The 22,955-nt window shown below is 43.3% G+C and overlaps 1 protein-coding gene across 1 annotated transcript in view; it reads left to right on the top strand.

Moving 5' to 3' along the window:
* Positions 1-20,973, top strand: part of LOC141138206 (vomeronasal type-2 receptor 26-like) — a 48,941-nt gene extending 27,968 nt beyond the window's left edge. The window contains exons 3-4 of the mRNA XM_073624649.1: positions 20,237-20,289; positions 20,394-20,973. Coding sequence (XP_073480750.1) covers positions 20,237-20,289; positions 20,394-20,973 — 633 coding nt within the window. The remainder of the gene's footprint in view (positions 1-20,236; positions 20,290-20,393) is intronic.
* The last annotated feature ends 1,982 nt before the right edge of the window (positions 20,974-22,955 follow it).

The raw sequence follows: 22,955 nt of genomic DNA, 5'->3' as shown, positions 1-22,955 counted from the left end.
CAAGTATTAGAGTATCCTCTTTCGAGGAGTCTATTTTTTAAGGTGTTGGCTTCAGTTTTGAATTCAATCGTCAGAGCAATTACGACGAGCTCTCAGATAGCTCTCAGATACTGGCTGTATGGTATGGAGGCAAGGAGAGACCTGGGGTGGAAGCTACTTGCATGGAGCAAGGAATTGCCTGCTGTGGGCTTACGGTAAAGTTCACTAGACAGGTTCCCACTGGGTAATCTCTTTATGAGCACATCTAGAAATGTAATTTCACTAAGGCTATGAGTCATCGTAAATTTTAAGTTGAACTCATTCTTATTGATGGAATCCAGGAATTGATGTAATAGGTCAATTGACCCATCCCAAATAAGGAATATGTAATCTATGTATCATCGCCATGTTAAAACATGGCACATATACATGGATAGTGATTCTTGAACCAGCAGTGAATGTTCCCACTCCCCCAGGTACAGGTTGGCATACAATGGGGCACAACATGTCCCCATCGCAACGCCCTGTACCTGGAGGTAGTGGGAACTATCAAAGCAAAAAAAGTTGTGATGAAGTATAAATTCAAGGGAGGTCAGGATGAATTCATTGTATTTAGGTTCAGATTCACTAAATTGTGACAAAACATGCCATATTGCCGCTAGGCCTTTGGCATGAGGGATGGTACAATAGAGAGATTCCACATTGATGGCCACTAATAAAGTGCCATCCTCAATGTGTAGATCCTGGATAATTTGTAAAACGTGAATAGTATCACGTACATAGGATGATAGACAAGTGACTAGAGGTTTTAGGTGGTTATCTACTACACGACTGAGATTTTCCGTTAAGCTACCACAGCCCGAAATGATGGGTCTGCCTGGTGGTTTCTTCTTTTGTTTATGCAGCTTCGGTAGCGCATAAAAGGTTGCCTCCCTAGGATGACTAGTCCTAATGAAATCCCACAATTGTCTTGATATTGCATTATGGTGAAGGCAGGCACGATCTCTTGAGGGTTCTGCACGAGTGTTCCTGCAGTGTTGCGTACTTTGGGATAGGGGAAGGATCGGGGGCCGAGGAGTTAACTTAGCAGCCAATTTGGGGCCTATTTTATCTTTTTGAAGGTAGAAACGGGCACTTGTGCTCCGGAGGTGTTTTTCCATCTGGATGGTCAGGGCTAGGTTTAGGGAGACACGACTAGATTCCAATAAGGCTCGCCACTAGGGAGTAGGTTTCCTCTTATGTTTTTTAGAGATTTTGTGGAATATACGTTCCAACATATCTATATCAACCCGCCATTCATGTTTAAGCTTAGTGGTAAGTTGAATAATCTTTTCCCTTATCACTGCCTTATGAGCAGTCCAGAGAGTTGCAGGAGAGACTTCCCCATTGTCATTGACTCGAAAGTATTCCCCAATGTCTTTATCTAGCATGGTACAATGGACTGGGTTACTTAACAGAGATTCATTCAAACGCCAGTGGAACTTGCCATCAGAGTCATGCGGTTTCATGAGATATAGCACAACCATTGCGTGATCAGATAATGGGGAGTCCCTGATTAACGACTTGGAGATAAAGGAGATTACCGGGGCCACCATAAAGATATGATCTATTCTTGCTAAAGTTAGGTGAGGAACTGAAAAATTAGTATAATCCTTTGCCGTTGGATTAAACTCTCCCCAGATGTCCACCAACCCGTGTGAGTAAGGAAGTTTGGCGATCTTCAAACTTTCCTTAGGGGGATGGAGCAGTCTAGAATGACCATTCTCTGATTTATCTAGCATTTGGTCCAAAGCAATATTGGAGTCTGACCCCCAAAATTACTTTACCCACAAAATGAGGGGAAAGGGAGGCCATCATTGAAGTAAAAAGGGTGCCTGTCCATGATTCGGGACAAATGTATATATGGCCCCACCCAAAGATCTGAGAGGAGAATGTATCTGCCATCAGGTTCCCTGATTTCCTTCTTTGAGGAAAATGGTATTTCTGGAAAATAATATTTAAGTCTTATCTGCCACATTAGCTAAGTAGAATTGGGGAAATTTAGGGTGGATAAATTTAGGGTTATATTGTTTGGGGAAATTAGTTTCTTGTAAAAGGAGCACCTCAAGATGCTGGGAATGGGAGTGTTGGAAGTATTTTTGGCGTTTCAGTGGTGAGTTCAGACTGAATGTTTTGTGAAGCCACTCAGATAGATGAAGAGTTTCCTTTAAGTAAAGCCATGGATCAAAGATCAAAGAACATGCATCACTGAGTAGAGACCCACCTTCCACCAGATATACTTGACCGGGAACCACCAGGTCCAGGAAGAAAGGGGGCCAACAACCCAAGCCTTACAGCTATGGTGCCTCCATGATGCCTGAAAAAGTAAAAGGAAAGCGAGTAAAAAAGAAAGGAAAAGACTAAAAGAGAGGAGGGGCCTGAGAAGGTCATGAAGAATCACTAATGAAGTGAACAACAGTGCGCTAGATTCAACCTACTATTTGTGATGTGGTGGTGATAATACATAAAATATATATACATATATCTTTACAATACTTCAGTCCTTCGTGACAAAATAATCCAACTAAATAGACTAAGTGAGTTTAGTGATGAAGTGAAAAATTATATGGATTCCTCCGTGTAAAAACAATATTCAAAGGAAGCCACCTGAGTGTGGATAGCCTGTTCACAGCTGTCCTATTAGCAATTACTCCCTCACTCAAGAAGTTCTGCCGGCTTCTTTCAATTTTCCAATATTCTTTCAGGGTTTCAGTGTACATTGGTTCTCATAAAAGACAAAAGAAAAGTACATCATTGCGCAATGCTGTTTGTAATACACTCTCCAAGGAGTAGATGATTACACTCACATTTGTTGATAAACAATCAGTGCTTTGTGTAACGATCAGAAGCTTGTAGCGAGTGTCTCCTCACTCCGCATCTAGTATGCACAAGCACCATAGATGTTGTCACAAGGCTCCTCCCGACGCGTTGCATCACATGTCATGTGACTTTTCCAAGGGTAGCCATGCAGTGGCATCACTAGGGGGGCAGAGAGGGCCATGGCCCCCAACATTATACTGTGCCCCCCAATTTAAAAAAATGGACACTGGGAATGCAGGGGACAGGTATGGACTGAGCCGCCGTATTGCTGGCTCCAGCTCCTCCTCCACCTCCAGAGTCTACTCCCAGCCACTGGTTACTAGAGCCGCCTCGCATCTAGCAACGAGTGATGTCAGAGCTGGCATTGATAGTTCTCTCTACCCTCCTTCCTCTCTCTGGCATGGAATGAGGAGAGAGGAGACACAGATGAACTGCTCCTTCTCCCCTCTTGTGTGTGCTTCAAGGGAAGTCAAGAGGGAAGCTAACGAGCTCATACTTCCCACGGTACACACACAGGAGAGGGGAGAAGGAGCAGATCAGCTGTGTCTCCTCTCTCATCATTCCGCACGAGAGAGGAAGGAGGGGAGAGAGAGCTATCAATGCCGGCTCTGGGGCTCTGAGCTGTTGGGAACACTAATACAGGGGTGGCGCCAGGTGGGTGCTTTAACTCCCCCATAATTTCACATATAGCACCCCCATCAGCAGCTGCCTCGGGAAGATATTTACTGTAGCCTGGGTGTGCTACTACCAGTGACACTCCCCGCCCCTCAGCCCGCCCCTGTGTGTATGGAAATCGCAAACAGCATGTTAGTTGCAGGGCTAGAGGATCTCATTCCTGTGCCCCGTGCAGCATAAGGAGGGAGGGATCCTGGAAGCATCTGATCAGTATTATCCAATCAAGCTGTGCCTGTCCTACAACCCCTCCCACTTTCCCTGCCGCCGTGTTTTGATTTCAGGCAGCTCCAGAGGAAAAAGAAGCCAGCCCCGCAGCTTTCTAATTCCCATGTGAGTCTCTTTTTATGTATTCTTTATGGAGGGAAGAAGAAGGATGTGCAGCAGCTTGCAGAGTGATAGGTGTGAGGTTTAGTGCAGGCAGTGTAATGCATAGGGGCCTTATAGGCTGAAACGCGTCAACTGTTCTCATTTGCGTTTGGTCACTGTGGCTTGTCAATAAATATTACACTTTTTACGATCAATAACCAGAGTACGGATCATCTTTTCCTCATTTCCCTACTCAGCCAACGACTGTGGATCGAGCACCCGGGATCTCTGCTTTCTACAGTATGTGATGTATGGGTAGTAGCACTGACTTTTTTGTTTATATAAGGGGAAAACATACTCTTATAGGTTATGTATGTTGTAATTATCAGGCTGTTAGATCCTCAGTAGGGATGAGCCGAACACCCCCCTTTTCAGTTCACACCAGAACATAGGAACACGCGAACACCGTTAAAGTCTATGGGACACGAACATGAATAATCAAAAGTGCTAATTTTAACGGCTTATATGCAAGTTATTGTCATAAAAAGTGTTTGGGGACCTGGGTCCTGCCCCCGGGGACATGGATCAATGCAAAAAAAGTTTTAAAAATGGCCGTTTTTTCAGGAGCAGTGATTTTAATAATGCTTAAAGTGAAACAATAAAAGTGTAATATTCCTTTAAATTTTCATACCTGGGGGGGTGTCTATAGTATGCCTGTAAATGGGCGCATGTTTCCCGTGTTTTGAACAGTCTGACAGCAAAATGACATTTCAAAGGAAAAAAGTCATTTAAAACTACTCGCGGCTATTAATGAATTGCTGGTCCGACAATACACATAAAAGTTCATTGATAAAAACGGCATGGGAATTCCCCACAGGGGAACCCCGAACCAAAATTAAAGAAAAAAAAAATGACGTGGGGGGTCCCCTAAATTCCATACCAGGCCCTTCAGGTCTGGTATGGATATTAAGGGGAACCAAGGCCAACATTTTTTAAAAAATGGCTTGGGGTGCCCCTCAAAATCTATACCAGATCCTTATCCGAGCACGCAACCTGGCAGGCTGCAGGAAAAGAGCACCCCCCCTCCTGAACCGTACCAGGCCACATGCCCTCAACATTGGGAGGGTGCTTTGGGGTAGCCCCCAAAACACCATGTCCCCATGTTGATGGGGACAAGGGCCTCATCCCCACAACCCTTGAACGGTGGTTGTGGGGGTCTGCGGGTGGGGGGCTTATCGGAATCTGGAAGCCCCCTTTAACAAGGGGACTCCCAGATCCCGGCCCTCCCCCCTAAGGATTTCATCTCATGCAGAACAGAAGGGGTAGTTTATATAATGCAGTGTCCATGCTCCCTGCAATATATAGGGAAAACCAAACGCCCCATGTGGAAACGGATATGAGAACACATATAAAACATCAAAAATGGTTTTCCTAAACATAATGTTTCCCAACATTTTGCATTATGCCACAATAAAAAACCCTGTGGGTCTGAATTTCTGGGCCATAGAGAAATACAAGGCCCATTGGAGGGGGAGCAATAAGGTTAGGGAATTGAGTAAGAGTGAGTCGAGATATTTGAGATGTGCACTCTATCACCCCATGGCCTCAATATTGATTTTGATTTAAATTGTTTTATTTCTGATTTTTAGTAATGCGTTGAATAACAGAAGCAATAGAGGGGGTATAATTAATTCTAATAAGATTACATTTTAACTGGAATTTTTATAAAATCTAATATGTTTGATTTTAGAATTTTTATTTCATTTATCATATTCACATACAAATGGGATTGTTCCACTACTGACCACTGGATGGAGCACATATATTTGTGGGATTGAATGGAACTCACGATATAGGATAATCCACAGATGTCCACTAGATGGAGTTATGTGGGCTTGTATTAACAATAATATTCAGGAAATTCCCAGCAAAGACCACAGGAGGGAGTCTTCCCTCTCACCATGAGTTTATATTTCAATGTCTATTTGTACATATGTGGTTTTAATATGTTTTTAATTTTTGCTATTGGTATGTATCATTAAAGTAGATGCAATTATTGTTTTGTTTAAGTCATTATGCATGTTAATGGTTTAGCGCTAGAATGGCATCATGATCCAATGATCCCCAATGTTACCTAGGTAACCGGCACGCTGTCTTAAGCATAAATATGCAGCACGTCTGTCACATGGCTACCCTTGAAAAACTAATGTGACGCAACGCATCGGGAGGAGCCTAGTGACGACATCTATGGTGCTTGTGCATACTAGATGCAGAGTGAGGAGACACTTGCTACAAGCTTCTGATCGTTACACAAAGCACTGATTGTTTATCAACAAATGTGAGTGTAATCATCTACTCCTTTGAGAGTGTGTTACAAACAGCATTGTGCAATGATGTACTTTTCTTTTGTCTTTTATGAGAACCAATGTACACTGAAACCCTGAAAGAATATTGGAAAATTGAAAGAAGCCGGCAGAACTTTTTGAGTGAGGGAGTAATTGCTAATAGGACCGCTGTGAACAGGCTTCCTTTGAATCTATATCATTTTTCACTTCATCACTAAACTCACTTATTCTATTTAGTTGGATTATTTTGTCACGAAGGACTGAAGTATTGTAAATATATACGTATATATAATTTATGTATTATCACCACCGCATCACAAATAGTAGGTTGAGTCTAGCGCACTGATGTTCACTTCATTAAATCTTACATGGTGTCAGAGCACTATTTCTAATGGTTGCGGCTTGATTCATTTATTTATCTATTATTTATTATCATTTTTTGTCATTTCCTTGGATATTCATACCAGTGCTTTAGTATATATCTGTTCACAAAGAATCACTACCATAGACCCCCCCAGTACCCAAGAAATAAGAACAGTTATAACTGCTCCCACTCTAACATGTATCAACAATAAATCCACCGGAGTGGCAGACCAACATCTACCTCTACACGAACAAAAATTCAGTACACAGAGGCAGAGGGAGGAGCATTACTTCTACTCTAGCCCCATCAACCACCTAACAAAGGTTAAAATTAGGGGGAGCCCCATTCTGCAGTCAAATAAGCTTGTGAGGCTGTAACCCCCCTACCCCCCTTCCTGCACCCACCCCCCGTCCCCAGGAGAGTGTCCAAAGCTCAGTGACATCCGAGAGGGGAGAGAGGCACCTCCAACTGGGATGCCAACTCCCCCCAAAAGCACAGAGCAAAGTATGTGCAGGGAAAAACATCACAACTGTGCCCATAAGATAAATTCAGGGCTTTTTAAGAACTAGTACCCAAGCAAACTTTAACTTCCATCAAAACATTGAACCATGCAATCTCCATGCCAGGGAGGACCCGGGGGCGAGAAAAGAGGGCGACCCTCACCCAAAGCCCATTTCCCAAGCCCCTCCAGACACAAGGAGAGCCAGGTTATCCAGCAACCATTAATAATAGTAACAGTCAGTCAGACAAAGAAGTATTTAAGATCCCTGAATAGTGGGATGAAAAGGAAAACAGTTATGAGAAAAACAAAAGGGAAGGAGTCCTGGTTGTCACAGTGGGTGTGAGTCCTAGGACCTCTTTGATTGCCGTTTTTGCCATCAGAGTAATTGGACTTTGTGGAGAGGGGCGTTTGGCAGAACAAATGTTCTTGTGACTCGAAGTCGGGATGGGTCCAGTGAACTGAGCTTGAGCTGTACCAGCAGACGTTTCTTATCATGGAAAATGGAAAATCCATGTGTTTTGTTCCTGTACAAAAATGATAGATGGAAAGGGAATGACCACCAGTACTTGACTGATTTTTGGGATACGTCTTGAAGAAGGGGTTTCAGTGTTTGGCTTTGTTAAATAGTAAACGGGGACAGGTCCACAAAAACTTGGAGGGGGTGACCTTGAATGGAGAGCTGTTCAGCATTTCTGGATATATGCATGACTTCCTTCTTCACCCCATAAAAGTGCAGTTTGACCACTATGTCCCTGGGTAAGTCACCCAAAAGGGGGTGAAGCACTCTATGAGCTCTATCCAGCTCCAAGTGGTGATCCGGGATGTCAGGAATGATATCTTTAATAAAGGTGCGGACTGCCAGTTGAACATCTTTAATTGTTTCGGGGAGCCCTCTAAGGCGAAAGTTAGAGCACCTGGAGCGGTTTTCCAGGTAATCAATTTTGGAAAGGGTAGAGTACAGTTGGTCCTATAAATCTTGTATGCGGACCGTATTCTGATTAGTGCTAGAGATTGTCTGTTCCTCTTTTTGTTCTATGGCCTCAATCCTGGTGCCCAGGTTTTGAAGGTCAGCTTGTATGGTGGAGGTAATTTGGGATGCTGTTTGAGCTAGGCCCCTGGAAAGCATTTTAGAGAAGGTATTCATCATAATGGTAAAGTCCATCGGGATAGCTGGAGAGTGTGGGCCTAGTAACACTGATATAGCTTCAGGGTCCCTCATAGGGGTGGTTATCAGCTCATCCAGCGTTATCTCTAGGAGTAATTCTATGTATTCAGGGTACAATAGCTTGGCCCAGGGAGAGGAGCTGTGCTCCGGGTGCCATCTTGGAGTCTTCTTGGATGAGAGGCCAAAGCCGGGCCAAAGTCAGGATAAGTTCCTCCTGACTGATCCACATGAAAGTGGTCCCCGGTAGCTCCGCTGTCGATTGAGCCCAGGGGGGAGAATCAGAGATCCGGCTAGCTAGCAGTGGCGGGGCTGGGAAAACCGGAGTGAGACGGATCTCCGAGCTTAGGTGTCCATCTCGGGAACACTTTTATTTTCCCCATTTTTCTATTGCCAGCATTTTTTTTTCATTCAGCTGTCAGCGGGGAAGCTGACAGCTTACTAAGGACGCCACGGCAGCCCGTTCCTTAACAACCAGCTATTCACTGTGCCTTGATTGGGCAAAGCTTTGCCCAGACAGGGCTTAGAATGCACTATTCAGCTCGCAGTGCATTGCGGGGTACTCGGTGGGTGATTATCCCACTGTGCGGCCCGAAAATGTGGGCGTTCGGCCAATGGGCAATGTTCAGGCTGAACTTATGCTCAGTCTGAAACACTCGCCCAACACTATCCAAGAGCACACTGAGAAGCCTACATTAGCTGATCACAGCTCTCTGTTAAGCAGTCAACACATACATCTACCTAACTATCTCTATTAAGCAGAGAAACCAAAAACTATATTACACTCATCTTAGCACCTACCTAGAAGTGTGCTACAGATGTATAAAAAGATCTTTATTTCTCCACCTCTTAATGCAGCCAGAGCCTGCATCCCCCTGAAATGGAAGGACCCTAATCCTTCCTATCATCACGCTCTGGTTTTGTAAAAGAGAGGACACAAATTGTATGGAAGATCTAGTCCTTTCAGCACTAAAAAACATGAAACATGTAATAAGACCTATATCTTCTGAACAAGGGAAGGCCCAGTTGGCAAGGAACCAGCCACTCCCAGATGGAGAAGCTCTACCTATTTGGCTTGTTTTGCCTGGGGGAACGGAGACTTTACCTACCCACTTCCTTTGCCCCTCAACCCTCCTCCCCCCTGCCACCCCCCCTTTTTCTCCTCCTCCTCCCACACCCTCACTAATGCTGTATTTTGTTTGTAGCACACCCCTCATAGAAGCTGCTGAGTTAGGGTTCCCCACTGCTGCACAGCCAGTCACTTAGCTTTTCCTTCATTCACTCCAACACAGAAAATCAGTCATTGTTTTTTTTTTTTTTTTTTTTTAATTAGAGAATGTCCAAACACAGAACAAAGGGACAACTTCCTCCCTATTTACACCGGTCTTCTTCTTTCTTCCTCCTGGACAAACTTGGTTCCTTTGTACAGTACCTGCTGCTCACTCCTGGTGGAACTAGCAGTATATTGCCAGTTCAACAAAAGCCCATTACAGGCAGGAACTCTCAGTCCCTTGACAAAAGTAGCACAATGCGAGTGAACAGTATAACATCTCTCCTTCTGCTTCCCTGTGGCCACTGATCCCAGTTCAACTTGCTTGCAGAATGCTAGATCACATGGCTGCTCTTTTTCCCAATCCTCCTGGCTTACTCTTTGCACCAGTCTTGCCCGACTAGCATACAAATATGGAGATTTTCCAGGGCAAGGTTAGATGAAGACTTGGCACACTACGGTTCTCAAGAGAGCACTGTTATGGCTGACAGTCTTTCCCCTTGTCTTGTCCCTGCACTGTGCTGAACTACTCACTGTCTCTGTTTGCTCCTTCCCTTTTCCTGAACTCCAAGCCTGAGGCTCACCCCACCCAGTTAGAGGTCCCTCAAGTGCCACCGACAGCCTCCCTCAGCTCTGCTCCTCCATCTTCCACCTGAACTCCCTTGCTGTCATGGCCCATGTCTATTTATGGGTTTTCCTAGTCCCCTACCAGGCCTATTCTCTGGGATTGGCTGAGGGCCCATAAATATTCATGGCAGCCCCTCCTAGCCCCCACCCACTAATTCTAGAACCTGCTTCAACATTCTAGAAATGGGAGGGGGCACCAGAGAGCTGCCAGGATGAGTCTTCTAGCCTTGGCCTCTAGTAAACCTGACCTAATTACAGACTCACCAGTTAATATGAGTCAGAGTACTACTAGTAGCACACACTATAGGGTGCTACACATGAATACTAACCACTAAGGTTTGTTCTATGTTTCTCTGTTACTCCTACAGGACTTAACTAGGCCTACCATTCTCACTTTGTACAATGATTTGCTGTTCATTTCTTGTATTGCAATTCAGTTTTGTACCCTTGTGGGAGTGTCATCTCTCAGAAATGTAAAAAGTTTTTCCAGGGGAAATTTGATTTAAGCATATTGGTACATCTTTCAGCATCTGAGATTGGTCAATAATAAAGGCCGGTTGTGGCTCCACATCTTGTTTCTTGAAGGAATGGGATAATACATCAGCTTTAGCATTCCTGGATCCTGGATGATAAGACAGTATGAAATCAAACCTGGAAAATCACAACAAGTCTGACTAAAGTTAAATTGATTGTTAAGGGAATTTTTTTTTAAATAGCAAACATGTAATACTTACCTGTTCTGTGCAAAGGTTTTGCACAGAACAGCCCCAAACTTCCTCTTCTGGGGTCCCCTGAAGGTCCTGCTGGCTCCTCCCCCTCCTCCCCCCTGCCCTGCTGCTGTTTGCTATGGGGACACTCGTGCGGGATAGACATATAGGTAGGTGTATTCTATTTTCTCCACTGTAGGTGACACTCAACCCGAGTGATACCACAGCTTGGATTGGAAGTTCAAGAGAAACACAGTTTCTCTGTGGTATCCTGGGTCAATGGAGCAGTGTTTTGGTTGTCTACACTGTGGCCATGTGACCCTTGGTGGCCATCTTGGTCAGCAAGATCTATTTAAGTCCCTGCCCCCAAGTTTTGGGCCACATTTTGTGAGTGGCTAGCATAGGGAGGGAAACCCCGCTTGTTATAGACAGTAACTAGTGGTAGGGAAAGGTTCCTGACAAGGAGGGACAGGCTAGGGCTTTGTAAACCTGGATAGAAATCTCCCCTCTTAGGACCGGCCAGGCCGCAATTCACTCTCTAAAGACAGACGCTGCAAGCACCTCTCCTCAGCCACATTGGTGACTAGATTGAACTCTGAGTTATTTTTCTAAGCAGTGCTCTCCTTCTAGGGTGTTTGTAATGTTGGTATTCTGCTCAATACAAGCTCCAAGATTTGCTGCAACTGGACTCTGTGTGTTTACTGCCTGCACCACGCTGCACTTCCACATACTTGGTGGCAGTCAGATGGATATGTCGCTTCTCACAGACACAAACAGTATGGCTGTGATTGATAGCCACCAGAAGCTTGGGCCTTCCCCCTCTCCCGGTCTCTTCTCACAGGCTGTGACTGATAGACAACAATGGTTTGGCCCTGCTCCCTGCTCTCTCCTCACAGCTTGTTATTGATAGCAACCAGCTGCCTCCATATTCTGTGAGCAGAGAGAGTAGAGAGAGCCACTGCTCTTGGGTGCAGCACTGGATCAAGATCGGATATTTGGTGGGCTGGGGGAGCAGAACTCAGAAGGTTTTTTACCTTAAAGCCCAACTCCAGGCAAAAAAAAAACAGGCTTTTGTCCAGTGGAGAGGGGAAAGCTGTATACTCATCAGATCTTCTGTTGTAATAGATCTTATATAGCTCCCACTGAAGAGGCACCCACCTCCAGTAGAATGACTGAGAAGGATTATTGCACATCAGGAAAGGAGCAGAATGAAAAATTAAAATGAATGGCACCACAACATGGTTCATAGGGTGGGGTTAATAAAACTTGTGTTTTATTGTGCCTTACCACAAAGCAGATAATACTGTATATGTAAATCCAGCCATAGTCCTTTGGCCATTACAATGTCTCTCATAGGTGTAGGCGTAGCCTATTGCATTAGGGTGTACACCCCAAAACTCAAACACATATGAACGCCACCTGCTGTCACAGAGAGGAGGCTCTGATGGTGGGAGTTAATTGGGAGCCTATTACCTTACATCTTAAGTATAGGTGTAATGTGTTCCTACAGTTGAACCTAGCCTTTAATATAATGGGGGCATTTACACTGGTCACCGGCACCCCAATCACCCACCTGGGGCCACCCCTGGATAATGCTAATGCACATGGAGTGATTAGGGTGTGCCCAGGCACACCGGACACACCCTGTGCGCATGCCCATGATGTCTCTGATATCATTCATAGAGATATCTGACATTGTATGCCAATAACTGGTTAAGCCTTCAGCATGAAGCAACCAGAGAATTGATATTATTATTCAGTTAAAAAAAGATTTTAATTTAGTAGTTGAGAATTATTTTACTGTTCTAGTTTTCCTCAGACATTTCTCTTAGTGTGTAAAATAATCTCAGATATTGTATATAAAGTGCTGGAGATGATCCCTCCAGTGCGGAGGACGCACACAGCTGTCTGTGATGTTCTCTGTCATGGACGATTTTCTGATCCTCATTATCCTTTCTGGTATTCTCTCCATCTTACAAGGATTTCATTCCATGCTATCTACATATGATATTCGTGGTCCTGCCTGTATCTTCCTTCCTCAGCAGCCATTTTTTGAATACGAGTTCTACCAGCCAGGAGATGTGATGATCGAAGGACTCTTCTCTGCACACATTGCTACTGACAGGCTCAGACTGAGTGATGATATATATGATGTATTTTATTGCTGTAACCAGTCAGTATGTTTTGATCATTTTCTTGTCTATATTTTATTGTTTTAGACATCACAAAACAGCATCCAGCACCAGGGGTGAGGTGCTGGACTCATTATTACACATTGCAGATTTACAGTATTTGTATGTATGTGTATATATGTGAGTTTATATTACAGCACAGGTCTGTCCTCAGTCCCAGGTATGTCCTCAGTCCCAGGTCTCTCCTCAGTCCCAGGTATGTCCTCAGTCCCAGGTACACACAACACAGGTCTGTCCTCAGTCCCAGGTCTGTCCTCAGTCCCAGGTCTCTCCTCAGTCCCAAATATGTCCTCAGTCCCAGGTACACACCACACAGGTCTGTCCTCAGTCCCAGGTCTGTCCTCAGTCCCAGGTCTCTCCTCAGTCCCAGGTATGTTCTCAGTCCCAGGTCTCTCCTCAGTCCCAAATATGTCCTTAGTCCCAGGTACACACAGCACAGGTCTGTCCTCAGTCCCAGGTCTGTCCTCAGTCCCAGGTCTGTCCTCAGTCCCAGGTACACACAGCACAGGTCTAAAATGTATTATAATAAAATCCTAGTATTCCCCAGTAATAATTGTGTCCCCTCTACAATAAGACTTTATTAGGGATGAGCCAAACACCCCCCGGTTCGGTTCGCACCAGAACCCGCGAATGGACCGAAAATTCGCACGAACGTTAGAACCCCATTGACGTCTATGGGACTCGAACGTTCGAAATCAAAAGTGCTCATTTTAAAGGGTAATTTGCATGGTATTGTCCTAAAAAAGGTTTGGTGACCCGCGTCCTGCCCCAGGGGACATGTATCAATGCAAAAAAAACTTTTAAAAATGGCTGCTTTTTCGGGAGCAGTGATTTTAATGATGCTTAAAGTAAAAAAAAAAAAGTGAAATATTCCTTTAAATCTCGTACCTGGGGAGTGTCTATAGTATGTCTGTAAAGTGGCACGTGTTTCCCGTGCTTAGAACAGTCCCTGCAAAAAATGTCATTTTTAAAGGAAAAAAATGTAATATAAAACTGCTTGCGGGTTTAATGTCATGTCGGGTCATGGCAATATGGATGAAAATCAGTGAGACAAACGGCATGGGTACCCCCCAGTCCATTACCAGGCCCTTTGGGTCTTGTATGGATATTAAGGGGAACCCCGCACCCAAATTAAAAAAGGAAACAGCAGTATACAGGCTCTGTACTCTGAACAGCAGTATACAGGCAGTACAAACAAGACAGGGACTGTAGGTTTGTTGTTAAGTAGAATCTGTTTGTAATTTTGAACGGGTACATTTTTAACGTGTTTAGCTCCAGCCAAAAAATCTATTTTAAGCTTTTTGGAAAACATAGGGAAGGGTTATCATCCCTGTGACATTTGTTTTGCTGTCTGTGCTCCTCTTCACAAGATTTCACCTCACTTTTTGTCCCAATGACAAATGTTTTTTTTTTTTTTTTTCCATTTGATTTTTTATTTAATTTTAATACAGTACAAGAAAACATACATGTGAAAACAAGGAAAGAAAACAATTCAATTAATTCAAGTAAGCACTCATATTTGTACACACCCAGGTCAATGGTCCGAATCAGATTTCATTTAAAGATGGACAGACAAGGTGAGACATATTAGTGTCATGTGTTTATGACCTTTTGTATTTGGTAGTCCAAATACTCTAGATTTCCTCAAATTTCGCACATTTCAGAGAGTTGATTGCCAGCATGTGTTCAAAGATATAGTGTCGTTGAACAATTCTTGTCACATCAGTGATGTTTGTGGTTAGGGCAGTTTTCCAAGTTTTTAGTACCAGTGATCTAGCTGTTAGAAGTGTGTGGGATACCACAAGTCTCATAGTATGTGGGAATTTGTCTATGTCTATATGGAGAATTGCTAAAGCAGGATTGGGGGTGTGAGTATGCCAGTACACAGCGTAGTGTTTTAGTATCAGTACCATTTCGTTTACTCAGATTTCAGATTTCAGCAAAGCAGTAAAGCATTCCACCTTCAGCAGAGACTTCAGCAATTTCAACAGATCAAACAGTTTGTGTTGCCAACAAACCTGTATTGGTCTTTACTATAAGTTCACTGTGCATTTACCAGGAGTTCTACAGTTCCATTCCTCTGCATCTATATGCAGTGTGCAGTATAGTGTATATACATCATCCCCTTCAATATCACTGACCTGTACACCTTGTTTCCGGTCTTCTGGGCTATTAATGTGCTGTTAAACTCTGATACACTCTGCTGCACTCTGCTGCACTCTGCTGCACTCTGCTGCACTCTGTTACACTCTGCTGCACTCTGTTACACTCTGCTGCACTCTGCTGCACTCTGTTACTCTCTGCTGCACTCTGCTGCACTCTGTTACACTCTGCTGCACTCTGCTGCATTCTAATACACTCTGCTGCACTCTGATACACTCTGCTGCACTCTGTTACACTCTGCTGCACTCTGCTGCATTCTGATACACTCTGCTGCACTCTGCTGCACTCTGATACACTCTGCTGCACTCTGCTGCACTCTGTTACTCTTTGCTGCACTCTGCTGCATTCTGTTACACTCTGCTGCACTCTGCTGCACTCTGTTACACTGTGCTGCACTCTGCTGCACTCTGTTACTCTTTGCTGCACTCTGCTGCACTCTGATACACTCTGCTGCACTCTGCTGCACTCTGTTACTCTTTGCTGCACTCTGCTGCATTCTGTTACACTCTGCTGCACTCTGCTGCACTCTGTTACACTGTGCTGCACTCTGCTGCACTCTGTTACACTCTGCTGCACTCTGTTACACTGCTGCACTGTGCTGCAGTCTGCTGCACTCTGTTACTCTCTGCTGCACTCTGCTGCACTCTTTTACTCTCTGCTGCACTCTGCTGCACTCTGTTACTCTCTGCTGCACTATGTTACTCTCTGCTGCACTCTGCTGCACTCTGTTACTCTCTGCTGCACTCTGCTGCACTCTGTTACACTCTGCTGCACTCTGTTAGGCTCTACTGCACTCTGTTGCACTCTGTTACTCTCTGGTGCACTCTGCTGCACTCTGATGTACACATAACACAGACTGAAAGTTCATGCTGACATGTTGATACACACACTTATTTTCTGCAGAGCGAGCAGTAAGTCAGACTGCTTTACCTCCCCCTCCTCTTCCCAGTCACAGGACCCAGGGGTCCTCAGAGTCCAATTAGCATGTGGATGTAACATAGCTCCCAACTGTCCCTGATTTTGAGGGACTGTCGCTGATTTGGAACAATGTCCCTCTTTCCTCCTCATCTGTCCCTCATTTTCATCACATCTATATAGATGTATATAAAATGCACTTTTTATCTTTCAAAAAGTGTTTCCCAGTGCTAAACCTTTCATCCAATGTATAAATTGCTGCATTTTTCAATTTTAAAAGCCAATATAAAGGAATAGCAGTGGTAAACAACAAAAAAGCACTTGTGGATTTAAATAACCTTTTTTGTTATTTCCCCTTTAACCGCTTGCCGACCAGCTCACGCCGATATACGTCGGCAGAATGGCACATACAGGCATATTAATGTACCTGTACGTTGCCCTTTAAGAAACAGCTTGTGGGCATGCGCGCTCACGCCTGCCGCAATCTCCATGAGTGTGATCGCGGGTCCCGCTGACGGATACCCACGATCATCTGACGTAGAGGAAGAACGGGGAAATGCTGATGTAAACAAGCATTTTCCCATTCTGCCTAATGACACTGTCACTGATCATAACTCCCTGTAATCGGGAGCGGTGATCAGTGTCGTGTCACACATAGCATATCCCCCCCACAGTTAGAATCACTCCCTAGGACACACTTAACCCCTACAGTGCCCCCTAGTGGTTAACCCCTTCACTGCCAGTCACATTTACACAGTAATCAATGCATTTTTAATAGCACTGATCGCTGTACAAATGTGAATGGCCCCAAAATAGCACCAAAAGTGTCTGATCTGTCCGCCATAATGTCGCAGTCATGATAAAAACCGCTGATCGCCGCCATTACTAGTAAAAAAAAAAAAAGATTAATAAAAATGCCATAAAACTATCCCCTATTTTGTAGATGCGCAAACCAATCAATAAATGCTTATTGCGATTTTTTTTTTACCAAAATTATGTAGAAGAATATGTATCGGCCTAAACTGAGGGAAAAAAATATATATATTTTTTGGGGATATTTATTATAACAAAAAATAACAAAATAATGCGTTTTTTACAAAATTGTCACTATTCTTTTGTTTATAGCACAAAAAATAAAAACTACAGAGGTGATCAAATACCACCAAAAGAAAGCTCTATTTGTGGGGAAAAAAGGACGTCAATTTTGTTTGGGAGCCACATCGCACAACCGCGCAATTGTCAGTTGAAACGCCGCAGTGCTGAATTGCAAAAAGTGCTCTGGTCTTTGGGCAGCCAAATGGTCCGGGGCTTCAGTGGTTAAGGGGGCATGGCAGGGGGTGTGTCCTATGCCTACAACGTTTGGTTGTAGGTGTCCCTCATTCCCATTTCAAAATGTTGGGAGGTATGGTATACATGATCCGGAATATGGGAGATATGGGAGAGTACAGGGGGCAGAGGGAAAAGTCCCGGATACAGGGAGGGAGATCCAAGCTCAAACCCCACTGACACAGAGTATACAAGGTATGTAGAAAAGTATAGAAAAGTATAGAAAAGTAGCACTTTGATTGTTTCCCCTTCCACTCTGTTCCTCTCTGGTCTGCTCTGCTCCGTTCTGCCGAGTGCTCTGTGAGTGTGCTCTGCTCCGCTCTTCTTTGTAATACACCAACACTTCTCAGACACTTAGGCGCTCCAAGCATAGTACTGCTATCATCCTAAACTGGATCCAGGTAAAGCAAGCAGGACATAGGGACAAATAAACAAACGTAGGTTCACCCAGGATTCAGCTTCTCATAGCTTTCTCATGGCCTCACAGCCTCTCATAGCCTCTCACAGTGGACATGGCTGCATAGTAGGATGTAATAGCATGGAATGAATTGTTCAGCATGGAGCTCAGCTGATCAAGGAATGAGCGTGGGTTCACGCTGGGTTCGGCTTCTCATATCCTCTCAGACTCTCATAGCGGATATGGCTGCATAGCAGGATGGCGGCACAGAATAGCAGTGCAGCGTGGGATTCTGCTGGACATGCCAACTCACATTGATTCCGTTTCATGGCCACCTCCCCTCTCTGGTTAGTTAATTGGTTTCTGTCCAAAAAAAAAAAAAATTGGCCCCAGTATATGAATGTGAGTTGGGGACCTTGGATTGTGGGCTGCTTGTGGGTAGGGACTGATGTTAGTTGTGATGTATGTGTGGAGCGCTGCGTAAATTGACTGCGCTATATGGGTACCTTAAATAAATAATAATAATAGATGAGCTTCTTAATGAGACACAATGTACAGGGATAGGGACAATTGTAGACACGCACTTATACTCACTCAGGTTGAACTGGATGGACTGGTGTCTTTATTCAACCTTACTAACTATGTAACCACTGTGTTTTTATTTTTGCACTATAAATGAAAAAGGACCACACATTTTTAAAAAAGTGTGTTTTTCTTAGTTTCTGTTATAAAATGTAGCAAATAAGTAGTTTTTCTTCATAAATTTTGACCAAAGTGTATACTGCTACATTTCTTTGGTAATTATTTGGTCTTTGTGAAAGTTATATAATGTATTGAGGTCTTAACATGCAAAGACAGTACAAATACCCCCCAAATGACAGCTTTTTGGAAATTAGACAGTGCAAGGTATTTAGTAAAAGACATGGTAAGTTTTTTTTAAGTTGTCATTTTTCCCACAATTCTTTGGAAAATGAATAAATTAAATAAAATGTATTTTTTTTCACGAAAATATTATATTTTAAAGTTAATCACACACAGCATAGGCATATTTGCATCTATACCCCAAAACACATTCTGCTACTCCTCCGGAGTATGGTGATACCACATGTGTGAGACTTTTTCACAGCCTAACCACATAGAGGGACCCAACATCCAAGTAGCACCTTCAGGCATTATCCACTTTAAGACCAGGCCTTCTTCTGACACTTTATGCGTACAAGGAATAATCAGTATTTTTGCTACAAAATTAAATTAATAAAGAACCCCCAAACATTATATATATTTTTTTAGCAGAGGCCCAAGAGAATAAAATGGTGTGTTTTTCAAAATTTTATGTCACATGGTATTTGCACAGCAGTTTTACGCGTTAAAGCACAAATACACTTTAATGAGTTTTAATTCACACAAACACAATCTAATATCCATTTTTTGTTACAATATAAAATATGGTGTTGCACTGAGTAAATAGATACCAAACATGTCACGCTTGTGAAATGGCGGCAAACTTATGATGGTATATGAAAATCTCCATAGGCGTTGCTATATAAGCCTTTACAGGTTATCAGTTTAGATTTACAGTGGAGGTCTGGAGCTAGAATTATTGCACTCACTCTGAAATTTGTGGCGATACCTCACATGTGTGGATTTATGTACATGTACAGATGCATGTGAGCACCGAGGGATGGGGCATTTTACATGTTTTATTTATTTATTGATGGGACACTGGCACACTGTGACAGATGTTTTTGTACACTTGTACATTGTGACAAATGTTGATCGTCCACCGGTGGACACCAATAGATGTTGATGATCCACTAAGTTCACTGCCAGATGTTGATGTTGCAATGGAACACTATTGCAGATATTTTTGTGATACTGGTACACTGTGACAAATGTTTTGTGCACTGGTACACTTGTTGATGGGACACTTAGGAACAGATGGTGCTTGGTGCACTGGTGTGGGATTGCTGCAGTCCATGTGATCTCTGTGTAGCTGAACACTAAAATCATCGGTTACACAGAGAATATGACAGGCTGCAGCATCTCCCTCATGCCACCCCCCTCCACACACACACTGAGCTCCCCCTGAGCTCAGTGGGGAGAGCTGACACAGAGACACATGTCTCTATTTACACTGTGTGAAGGCTGCGATTGGACACAGCCATCATGCGATCAGGAGGGCCAATCACAGCATCCATGTCCCGATCTGTGATGTGACATGTCAGAGGGACACAGCCTCAGGATCGCTCCGCTACTAGGCCATAAGGCTGCGTGGAGTGTAATTTTGATGGGACATATGGGTATGTCCAGTCAGAACAGCGAAGCTCCCACTTGGCTGGGTGGGAAGCAGTTAAGAAGGAAAGGGCTGATATGTGTCATGTGATTGATTATTTCAGGTAATATAATATTTGTGAAATGTTGTAACATACACTGTTTTCCTCCTGCAGACAGTGACCTCTGCCACAAATGTCCTCATGACCAGTGGCCAGATGAAAGAAAAGTGAGTTGTATCCTCAAAACATATCACTATCTGTCGTATGAGATGGACATTGTGAGTCAAGCATTTGAAGTTATTTCCATATTATGTTGTGCTGTAACTCTAAGCATACTGACATTGTTTATTTTATTCTGTGATACTCCAATTGTCAAAGCCAATAACCAGACTGTGAGCTTCATCCTCCTGACCTCCATCTTGCTGAGCTTCCTCTGTGTCTTCTTGTTCCTCGGTCGCCCTGTGGATATAACCTGCATGCTGAGACAAATGTCATTTGGGATCTTCTTCTCCATCGCTGTTTCTTTTGTTCTGGCAATAACTATCAGAGTCTGCATTGCCTTCAAAGCAACCAAACCTGGCAGCTACTGGAGGAAATGGGTTGAAGAGAAGACTTCTAACTCTGTTGTCATAATCTGCTTCTCTGTCCAAGGTCTTATTTGGTTGTCAGCATCTCCTCCCTACCAGGAGTATGACATGGACTCCTATCCTAGGAAGATCATCATTCAGTGTAATGAAGGGTCGGGTATTGGGTTCTACTCTGTGTTGGGTTATATGTGGTTTCTGGTAGCTGTGAGTTTTGTTCTGGCTTTCATGGTGAGGACATTACTGGACCGTTTTAATGAGGCCAAGTACATCACCTTCGGCATGCTGGTGTTCTGCAGTGTCTGGATTGCCTTGATCCCTATCTGAGCACCAGAGGAAAATACATGGTGGCTGTGGAGTTATTCACCATATTGGCCACCAGTGCCTGATTATTAGGATGTATATGTTTTCACAAAATGTTGCATAATAATCAGAAAACCTGAAAAAAATTCCAGAATTTGTTTTGACAAAGTCAAATTATAGTATACCTTTTTAGTACCAATCATGGAAAGCAAAGTTAGGTTGACTACTATAGCATTTGTGTGTGGAGGGTATCTGGACTTTTCAATGTACCTGATTTGACATCAGGTGTTGAGTAATAACAGTGCTGTACCCTCTGATGCTTCTTGCAGGCATTTGTGGTAGTCTTAAATAAACCCCCATATCCCTTAAAATCTCTTCAATTATAAATACAGGCTGTATGTAAATGCAAGACTTCAAGAAGTCAAATTCGAACCCCATCCCTCCTAGGAGTAAGCCCCACTAATGTCATTAAATGTCACAACTTAAGTGGGCATTGCTCTGGCTTTTGATATTTAAATGGCAAAGGATGGGCTTAGCACTGGGAGGTGAGCAGCTTAATTTCTAAACTTTTAATTTTTTTTATAACTTGAATTATTTTCTGAGGCTTTAAAAATTACAAAGGTAAACCAGGATAGCAAAAAACAGTGGTTCAAGAAGCTCTGTCAAAACAAGGTCACAACTAGAAGTTGTACATGAAAGAAATGCTAATACAAAGTATGATATTAAACAATCATCCATTCAATGAAAGTAGAACATCACTTTCCAGTATAGACTAGATAGACTTGAATGTATGGGTAAGATAGCTATGCAGAAAACTTGAATAGCTCCAGGTATAACAACAGCAATTTCCAAACACAAATATAATTAAATGACATGTGCTAGGCATATCACAGGCACCCTAACTAAAACACCTTTAAAATCACTTCCAAAAGTTAAATACCCATTCCAAAGGTTGCAATTAAATTACATTAAGTTGCCAAAAACAAGAATGTGAGTACATTCTTGTGTGTGTTGACAAGTTTTCAGGATGGCCTAGGTACAGCCAAGAAACTCTTACGTGAAATAGTCTGCAGGTATGGGGTCCCAGAGACTGTAAGAACTGACCAAGGTAAACATTTTACAGGTGAAGTGATGCAGAGTATTATGTCCTATCTAGGCATAGAATAGGCTTTTCATGAACCTTACCACAAAGAAAGTAATGGAAAGGTTGAAAGACTGAATGGTGTAATCAAAAACAGACTTGCCAAAATTTGTAAAGAATCAGGTAAACTATGGACAGAATGCTTGCCCATGGTACTAGGACAACACCTCAGAGTTAAACTAACTTAAGTCCAAAAACACTGGTTATTTGTGTTGCATTGGATTATATATATATATATATATATATATATATATATATATATATATATAGTCGGAGCCCTCTGTCCGAAGAGATATGAACCACATAAACATGTCACAAGAATAACAACATAAACTAGACCTGAAGTGTGCCCTGTTCTGCTGGATGGTATGCCAAGAGAAGGGGGCATACCCTAAGAAAGTGAATGGATGATTTTGTAGAGGAATTGTTTTAAGAGAAGTACCCTGAGAAGGGTAATAGGTGGGTACCGTGCACTGGAACCGACACAGAGCATCATGGGTGGTCTGCTTGAATACCCCCCGGGCTCCTCCCATAATTTTAGGCCACCATACTGGCCTTCCTATTTATGCTCAGAGCCCTCTGTCCAAAGAGATATGAACCACATAAACACGTCACAAGACTAACAACATAATGTAGACCTGAAGTGTGCCCTGGTCTGATGGATGGTGTGCCAAGATAAGGGGGCAAAAGACTTGGTTGGGGAGGTAATTATTTATTTAAGTTTAATAACATACTACAGGGCAAGCTTGCTGAAGGCTCATGACATTTCTGCTTGCGGATTGGGGATGTATCGAGCGAAGCAAGTGGATTTCCTCCTGCCCATCTTCTTGATGATGTGGCCCGGGACCCCCGTTTCGTGACGCTG

Source organism: Aquarana catesbeiana, linkage group LG01 (genome assembly GCF_042186555.1).
Source record: "Aquarana catesbeiana isolate 2022-GZ linkage group LG01, ASM4218655v1, whole genome shotgun sequence".
Taxonomy (NCBI): domain Eukaryota; kingdom Metazoa; phylum Chordata; class Amphibia; order Anura; family Ranidae; genus Aquarana; species Aquarana catesbeiana.
Note: the sequence above shows the minus strand (reverse complement) of the source record. Positions and strands in the feature narration are given on the sequence as shown.